At 41.6% G+C, this 8,178-nt stretch overlaps 1 protein-coding gene across 1 annotated transcript in view; it reads left to right on the forward strand.

Moving 5' to 3' along the window:
* The first annotated feature begins 91 nt into the window (after nucleotides 1-91).
* Nucleotides 92-8,178, forward strand: part of LOC103363250 (uncharacterized) — an 11,563-nt gene continuing 3,476 nt past the window's right edge. The window contains exons 1-9 of the mRNA XM_008289925.1: nucleotides 92-178; nucleotides 2,415-2,499; nucleotides 3,948-3,978; nucleotides 5,944-6,021; nucleotides 6,104-6,243; nucleotides 6,326-6,451; nucleotides 7,419-7,464; nucleotides 7,695-7,760; nucleotides 7,854-8,174. Coding sequence (XP_008288147.1) covers nucleotides 2,428-2,499; nucleotides 3,948-3,978; nucleotides 5,944-6,021; nucleotides 6,104-6,243; nucleotides 6,326-6,451; nucleotides 7,419-7,464; nucleotides 7,695-7,760; nucleotides 7,854-8,174 — 880 coding nt within the window. The 5' untranslated portion in view covers nucleotides 92-178; nucleotides 2,415-2,427. The remainder of the gene's footprint in view (nucleotides 179-2,414; nucleotides 2,500-3,947; nucleotides 3,979-5,943; nucleotides 6,022-6,103; nucleotides 6,244-6,325; nucleotides 6,452-7,418; nucleotides 7,465-7,694; nucleotides 7,761-7,853; nucleotides 8,175-8,178) is intronic.

The following is an 8,178-nucleotide window of genomic DNA, read 5'->3' on the forward strand; positions in this document are numbered from 1 at the left end:
ATATATTTCATATTTCTGTAGGCCGTGGTAATAGAGTAGCGTTAACGTTTGTCCTTTTTTAAACAGGCGAAATCATTATACTACTATTCTCTCCCTGAAGCCACTTTCGGTTGCTAGCTAGTTCATCTTACCGACTGTGTGCTTTGGGGAATTTGCAGGTTGCATTTAAATATCCCGGGTAAGTTTCTTGTATTATCCCATTATTTTAGTCTCGGAAGTAGCTTTTATATATGGAATTTCAGCTGGCTCGGTTATTTTTTTCAAAATTATCGTAATATTGGAAAAAAAAACTAATGAAGTAAAGCCTTACTTGGCTGGGCCTCGCCGGCTTCATAGCCCTAACATGTTAGCAAACACGGAGCTAGCTATCGTTTCCTCTTACAAACTCTACAACGTCTGTCGTTTTTCTCTTGCAAAACTCACCTGGATGAAACAGAAATTGCACATTTTTCAAGGTTCGCTTCAGTGTCCAACCGGCTGCAAGACTATAAGTTGCAACTTATTTAACGTGTTCAAACCATTCCTTCATCATTAATTTGACAGATGTCTTCATCCAGGTGGTCAGAAGACTTTTTACAGATTCTAGTAAGGCATTCAGAAACACGTTGTGTGACTTAAATAATGTGGGGCTTTAAATTATCGGTTAATTTACCTCACTATTAGCTCCGCAAGTCGACTTTAAACAGGGGTTTGGCGGTAAAACCAAAACATGACCACGATAAAATGTTTAATTCCAACCGATAAAGATAATTATTGATCTCTTGTAATGACTTAATCTTAATATAAACGATAAGCAAAATGTTTAATTATAATTTAGTCACTTTACTTTAAATTTAACCACTTACACGGTCTATTTATCATGGTGCTCCAGTAATAGCGTTAAACAACAAAGAATTCACACCTAAGTGGGGCTGCGACTAATGATTAATTTCACTGTTGATTAACCTGTCAGTTATGTTATTAATTCTGTCAAAGTCCGTCAGAGACTGCTGTAATTCCAGGCTTTTATTGACATCTTCATCTTTTTATTATAAAGATGTGAATGACGGACACTCTCCTCAGTCTCTCTAAAAAACTAGCATTTCTTATGAACACTGTTTGCGCTATCATCAATCTGCATGCTCACAAATTTAAACTGACCCCGAACACCCTTAGACGGTCCATGCAGACCCTAGCAGACTTAAATAGATGATAAATTTACATCTTGTGGATCCTCATGATTATTTGGAAAGTATGATTTGGTGTATTACTTTCTGCAAGTGTATGCATGATGTAAAGTCCATTGTCTCCCCAAGTCTGCGAGAGTCTGAAAGGACCCTTCTGCACAAATGCTGTGTTGACTGCATTCAACCATGTATATGTCAAGGCACAGACTGGAATTCCATCCCAGGCCAGCTTTGATTACAAGATTCTGATCTGGGCCAGCAAGTCAAATTCCAATTTGGGTCAGCCAAGATCAGAATTCCAATCTGGGTTAGGTTAGTGTCAAGATTCCAATCCTGGCCTGACAGGATCAGAATTCCAATCTGGGTTCAACCCAGATCAGAGTGAAGGGAAAAAAATGAAGATTCCATTCCAGGCTGGCCTCGAATAGAATTCTGATCTGGGGCGACCCAATTCAGAATCGGGCCAGATTCCAATCTGGGCCTTGACATGTATGTTTATCAGCAGTGGGCATGTGTAGAATACACAGATACGACCTACTGTACATGTATGCAACAGAGCCCCTAAGGTAGACTCCCATGAACGAAAAAGTAGTATAGTAGCAACAACTACCGCAGACATGCATGCATCACTGCATCCATCTGCATTTGTATCCATGAGGGGGTAGGTTGGCCTGGACCAGGTATCACCACACTGAGTCCCCACACCAGCCTCTTTATGCACTCCAACATCAAGTCCATTAGCCTTTGTCGCTGGCTGCTGGGAGAGCGTCACTTAGGTGGACGTAGTGGGGACCGTACGGTCATGGATGGTTTTAAACTGCAAAGAGAACAGAAGAGGGCGAAGTGACTCTGTTATTAAGGGACATGACGGGCTGTTTATGAGCCAGCACGCCTGGAGTTTGTTCACTCAGCTGAACTTTGCACCTTTTTGTTAAGTGCGCTCATGTTGGCCGACATCTGATGCATTTGAGTGCGACTATCAAACATTCTATCAAGCAATTTTCTTGTTGCTATTGATAAAGTGTAAACTGTCGGTACAAAATGATGTTGTTTTATAGTGCGGGTCTGGTTTAAATTGATAAAGAGGCACGTTGGGGCTTATCTTGGCCTGAGAAGACAAAAACAATGCAATAGCTGTTAATCCACATAACTCATAAACCACTAATTAGAGCATGTTTGTGTCTTGAAAGGAGATCAGTTGGTAAATGAGTAATTTTTGACACAAGCTCCCTCTTTGTGTCACACTAGAGAAGCTGAGAAAATGGAGGCTCCGTCTTCATTAAACCAGCCTCCACCCAAAAATGGGCCGCCATATCAAAAGAGAAATCTAAAGGTAAGTATCACACCATGGCTGCACTTCGCCACCACATAGATAACGATATCAACTTCAGAACCAACTGCACAGTTGCATACTTGTTGCTCAAAAAGGAAACATGATTTTCTCATGATATTTTTCTTCTTAATTATGTTGTTTACTGGCCTTTGTGATGCCTGATGGAGTCTTTGGTGGGCTGCCTCTGAGTGTACAGTCTGCTTTTTTTTTTTTGCACTCTGCTTAATGCGGACCTTATTCGGTGGTCTTTGCTTCACATCTGAGGTCTGCCATCACTGTTGTGGTTTAATAGACTTTTGTAGCACCAGGTTTGCGAAGTCCAGAGGCTTAACTTCACTATACCAGCACTTTTTGTGATGTTGTGAAACTTTTATCATTTTTTTTAGATAAACGTGTTTATTTGAACTAATACTAAGTGGCAGGCCACTCACTTTTCATTTTTAGAGTGCTGTCATGTTCATGATAGAAGTGGAAGTCACGGATCATTTTGTTGATTCGTATCACTTTGTTCTGTTATAATCACTGGCGGTTTAGTTACTTAAATTTTTCCGTCGGCTAAGTGGTCACATCGCTGCTCCAACGCACTTCAGTGCGTAAAGCAGCAAGTGAACACATTACCCTTTTATTGCCATGACGTTCAAACCGCCTTCACTTCAGTCTGTTGATAAACACAACTGTTATGGTCAGCTTTATTACAGAACTATCGATACAAGCACTGCACGTAAGGTTGATAACTCTGCAGTCCATTATGGATGACAGGAAGTACTGAAACACACATCCTAAAATGTTTGTTTTAAAAGCCGTTACTTGCGTAACATGTAAATCAGACCACCGTCGTTCTGAATACATCATCTATCCTGATGTTTTACTTTTCAGAGCTACAGGCAGCATTTTTAATGTTCCTTGTGACTACCTGCTTGTTTGTGTCTGCTGTCTTGTGTCCCATTACAAAGATTAAGGCTTCGAAGTATAACAGGAATGACTTCCATGCTTTATACAGCTTACGAAACAAACTGACATCACTCCCTCGTCATGCAAGAGGGTGCATGTTTAGTTATTTTTCACATCATTTAGATTCAGTGTGCCCACACACCCAGTTTCACTCTCTTGGGAAAATTCCTGAGGTCTTGACATCAGCATACTTGAACGTGGCCACTTTAGAGCAGCAGGTTTGCATACTGAACTCTGTTTCTTCCCTGTTTAAGTGTTGCTGTTTTACATTCTCATTTGATGAGAATTCAGACTACATCACTTAGATGGCTTTTGCACATTCTGTGACTGCCGCTGCTTCATGCCGCTGCTTCAGTCATGAAGAATGAGGAAACAGTGGCTCTCTGGCACATAAGGTGCGGCGGATGTGGACCAAGTGTCCAGTTCTCTGCAAATCCTGTCACTAATTCATGTGTGTGTCTCTCTCCTTCTCGTGGGTTTATTCCCTCTGATGACAGAGAAAGCAGCCGCAGAATTCTGCCGAGATAGGTAAGTGTTTTTTACACACTGCGCCACTTCCAGCGCTGAGAGTTGAAGCTTGAGACTTTTCTGCTTCATGTCACGGGTGGTGGCTTGTTCACCACTTGGTGAGGCTCTCACCCTCAGAGACTGGGGGAGCCTGCTGTGGTGCAAATCACATTTTTTGAACACCTCAACCCATTCTCCTAAAATGTTGCTTCATTGAAGGTCTGCACCATAAGCCCCATTCGTCCCAAGCAACACTAAACATGGTCTAAGGACATACAGTAATACAGCCATGCATCTGCAGTGGTTGCTCATTAAGTTTGTATGCACGTTTTGTGTGCTGTGACAGTTGAATGCAAGCTACTTTTTGCAAATAGTAGCCGTTGTTACACTGGTTTCTTAATCAGAGAAAACCACACCTGAGTATTTTAAGTTATGCAGGGGTTTTATGGTGCATTTGCAGGAGGACTGCTTCGTGAGTGCAGCTCAGAAGTGACTGTTTCTGTGGCTGAGCACAGTAAGAAGCAGTGCATCATGGGATTTGGTGTCCTGCAGCCCAGTTTGGGTCCAAACGGGGGTTAGCTGAGAACTGCTGCTCCCGTTCTTCTCCCAGGCTTCAAAAGCACACATGAGGAGTTTGGGTGTCTAATGGTTGTTCAGTTAGTACAGAAAGAATAAAACCTTGTGGCCCTGAAAGGCTGCAGGTAGAGTAAGAACACAGCACACTTTCACTGTCGTCTTTACTGGGATTATGGTGGTTGATGGTTTCTCCCAAGATATTTACAACAGAGCTAAAATATAAACGCAGCATGTAAATGGACTTGTTCTCAGACTTTAAGGAAATATCTCATTTCAGTCTTTGTGGTCAGAAAAGGGTTAAATGTCGGTCAGGTGAGGCTTTAAAAGGCAATGATCAGACGGTGACTCTTACACAGACAGTCCTTTGACCAGAGACTATAAAAGTCAAAGATACAGCTTTATGTTCAACAGATTACAAGAAAAAGATGACTAGAGATGCTGGCATGTCAGTTAAAGCCGTAGCCAGGCACTTGAATATCCACAACTCTTTTTTTGTTTATCATCTTAGAAAATCATTTTAGACAGACGATCTGCCACATGTCACCAATCGAGCCCAGAAATGTCACATCCAGCTCGTTCATCTACCAAATTGTTTGCAATCAGCTGCAGAGATCCTGTTAAAGTTGCTGATGTGAACAGCCAGTCCTCCCCAAGGCCTTAACCTAACAGCAGAATGGCGTCGTCATCTGCTCTGTGGGAAATTATGTTGGACACTAGCAAGGTTGAGGACAATCCTTTTCATTGAGAAATCTTGTTTTCAGTGTTCTGTACTGAGCAGATCGCACATATAGTGGCCCATAGAGGTGGAATAGTGACTGAACAGGCAAGGATAAGCTACAGACAATTTCAATTCCGAACGATATCAAGATGAAATCCTCACACTCGTGGTTTTCCTGTTAATTCTCCACCATCACTTGACGTTCCAACAAGACAACGCTTGGTCCTCATGTCTCCAGAATCTGCACCGTTCTTCCAGTAGCTGAAAATGTTCCAGTCCTACCACAACCTGCAGATTCTCCAGACATGTTTAACATCTACAGGATGCTCTGCATGTCCAACAAAACAATCCTGTCCTCTAAAAATGTCTGCCAACTTCTTGAAGCCCTTCAGGAAGAGTGGGACAACATTTCACAAGCTGCATCGACAACCTCGTTAACTCTCTAATACATGACTCATGACTGACTCCTTATGCATATTATTATTATTTCCAATATACTTGGTTGTTCCATGGAATCCATTCTGTTGTAGAGATCCTTTATGTTAAAAAAAAAAAAAGAATAGATAGAATTGGATTGAATTTTACATGCTGCCTTTATATTTTTGTCCAATATATCTTGGTGGACATAAACGTTGATTCTTGAACAAATATTGAACATTTCCGTGATGTTGACCACTGTTGTGTTTTTGCAGTTTTCACAAAGGGGGCTTCTATCCACACCATGCCGTCTCTCAGCAAACAGTTGAAGGGGATTACAGAGTGTGTCATTGGTAAGCAGAGGGACTGTTAAGGTTGCCTCCTTCTCTTTCTACATACAGAAATGCAATAAATGAGATGGTCACATGTGTGCAGGCCTCCAGTATGTGTGGGAGTACCGCAGCCCCAGTAAATCCGTCCCGCCGCACTACCAGTGCAAACTGTGCGCCATGTCCCGCTTGCAGCACGACATGCTCGATCACGTGAAAGGCTGGAAACACAGCTTCAGATACATGGTGAGGGTTGTCGCTTTGCTCGTCTGCCCCAAAGTCGTGATGGTGCAGAATTATAAGAACATTTTCTCTACCTTTTCCACAGAAAAAATGCCACCCTGACAAGGTGACCTGTGAGGAGGAAGACGCCGTCAAAGACCCTGTTGTCAGAAAGGCGGTGAAAGAAGCTGCTGCCGAAGTGGAGAAGACAGAAGGGAGGGGACAGATCAAGGTGATTTGAAGTCTGTGTCTACACTGATGGCCTCCTTTTTACAGACAAAGCACATTATTGATCCTCCACGGGAAACTGCGGTGTTGTAACAGGAAGTTCCATATCACAAAACACACATAACTTGCACTGAGTTGAGATCAGAAAGGAAAACACATGTGCCTACAAACACCACTGCATTAGAAAAAAAGATCTAAGTTTTATTATGGACTAGATTTACTTGAGAAATCTTTAGAAATGTAGGTCTGTTAAGGGGTTGTGTTTACTTTGGAGGTTTTGCTCCTAATTGTGAGGGGAAAAAAAAAACAAAATGCCATTGAAGAGGCAGTTTTTGGGTGTCTTTTGCACATTTTTACTCACTGTAGGCTCATTTTACTGCAATATAAAGTCCTGCACCTCTATGGAAAGTGCACAACCATGACTAGAAGGGGAGAAAATGCAGTGACAGTTCTAATAATTTAAAAAAAAAATTTATTTACAAAGATTTAAAAAACAGATTCACATGTTCAACATTTTTTCCAAGTGCCCACAAGTGTTACCAATATTGAAAAGAAAAACTGGACTCCACAAAGTATATAAATATTTTACTACTTTCATTTTTTTCACAACCTCCAGGAGCACAGAGTTGTTTTTTGGGTTGTTTTTTGTACAGAATCTGGTGCAAATGGTTTACGTTTGGCCAACTTGTGAGTGAGACATGTAAAACAAAGTGATTTTGATGAAATATAACAATTTTAAGATTATTTTTTAGTTATTTTTCTTTTCAAAACTTCATGTCAGGCTTGATGCTTTCACAGACCATCCAGTTAGGTTCTTTGTTCTTTGTTCTGTTAAATGGATTAATTTTGGCCAGTTTTGGGTTCAGAGACCTAAGCACCATTTAAGAGCTCATATTATGATCATTTACAGGTTCAGAATTGTATTTTTTGGGGTCTAATAGAATGCGTTTACATGCTTTTCTGTTTTTCAGGTGCTCTTGAAGGAACCGTTTGAAGTGCCTGCTTTTAAAGGACTCCGTAAGTCACTCTGATGTACTCACAAGGTAGCAGACTGTTGACATAAAAAGTAATGCATAGGTTTTTTAAAGACAGGCTTAGTTTATAAGTGTGAGATTGCCAAAGTTATCTTTTCACTTTAAAAAAAAAAAAAAAAACAACATTAATTTTGTCTATTTTTTTTTTTTTGCAAACTGCGGTAATTTCATTACTTTTCTGAGTCTTTCCTTTTTGTTTTTCCTTCCTCCCAGGTTCTGCTGTTCCTAAAGCTGCTCCTCCACCAGCTCCAGGGATGGCACTCATGGGACCACCCTTTGGTGAGTCTTTGTGTTTGAAGTAAACTCTGTCAAAGCATTTGTCCTTCATATATTGAACGATGGTATGAATTGTAATGAACATGTATCTCACAGGTCCCAGGTTCCCTGAGTCCAGGTTTCCAGGTGAGTTTCCTCCCCACCGCCCTCCTCTTCTCGACTACCCAGGGGGCGAGTACAGAGAGCCCGGCTTTGGAGGCTTCCCCAACAGACAAGAGTTTCCTGACTCCGGTATGGATGGGAGGCCTTTCTCTGATGGTATGGGTCGCCGCCCACTTGGGGGTGGAAATGGTTTTGGTCCAGGTGATGGCAGAGATGGCTTTGGAAGGAGTGGACTGCTGGATGAAAGCCCAAGCAAAATGTATCCGGATCCATTCCGGGGCAACCAGATGGGCGGAGGTTTATTGGACAGACCCATGGA

Source organism: Stegastes partitus, unplaced genomic scaffold, assembly GCF_000690725.1.
Source record: "Stegastes partitus isolate 25-593 unplaced genomic scaffold, Stegastes_partitus-1.0.2 Scaffold645, whole genome shotgun sequence".
NCBI classification, from domain to species: Eukaryota; Metazoa; Chordata; class Actinopteri; family Pomacentridae; genus Stegastes; species Stegastes partitus.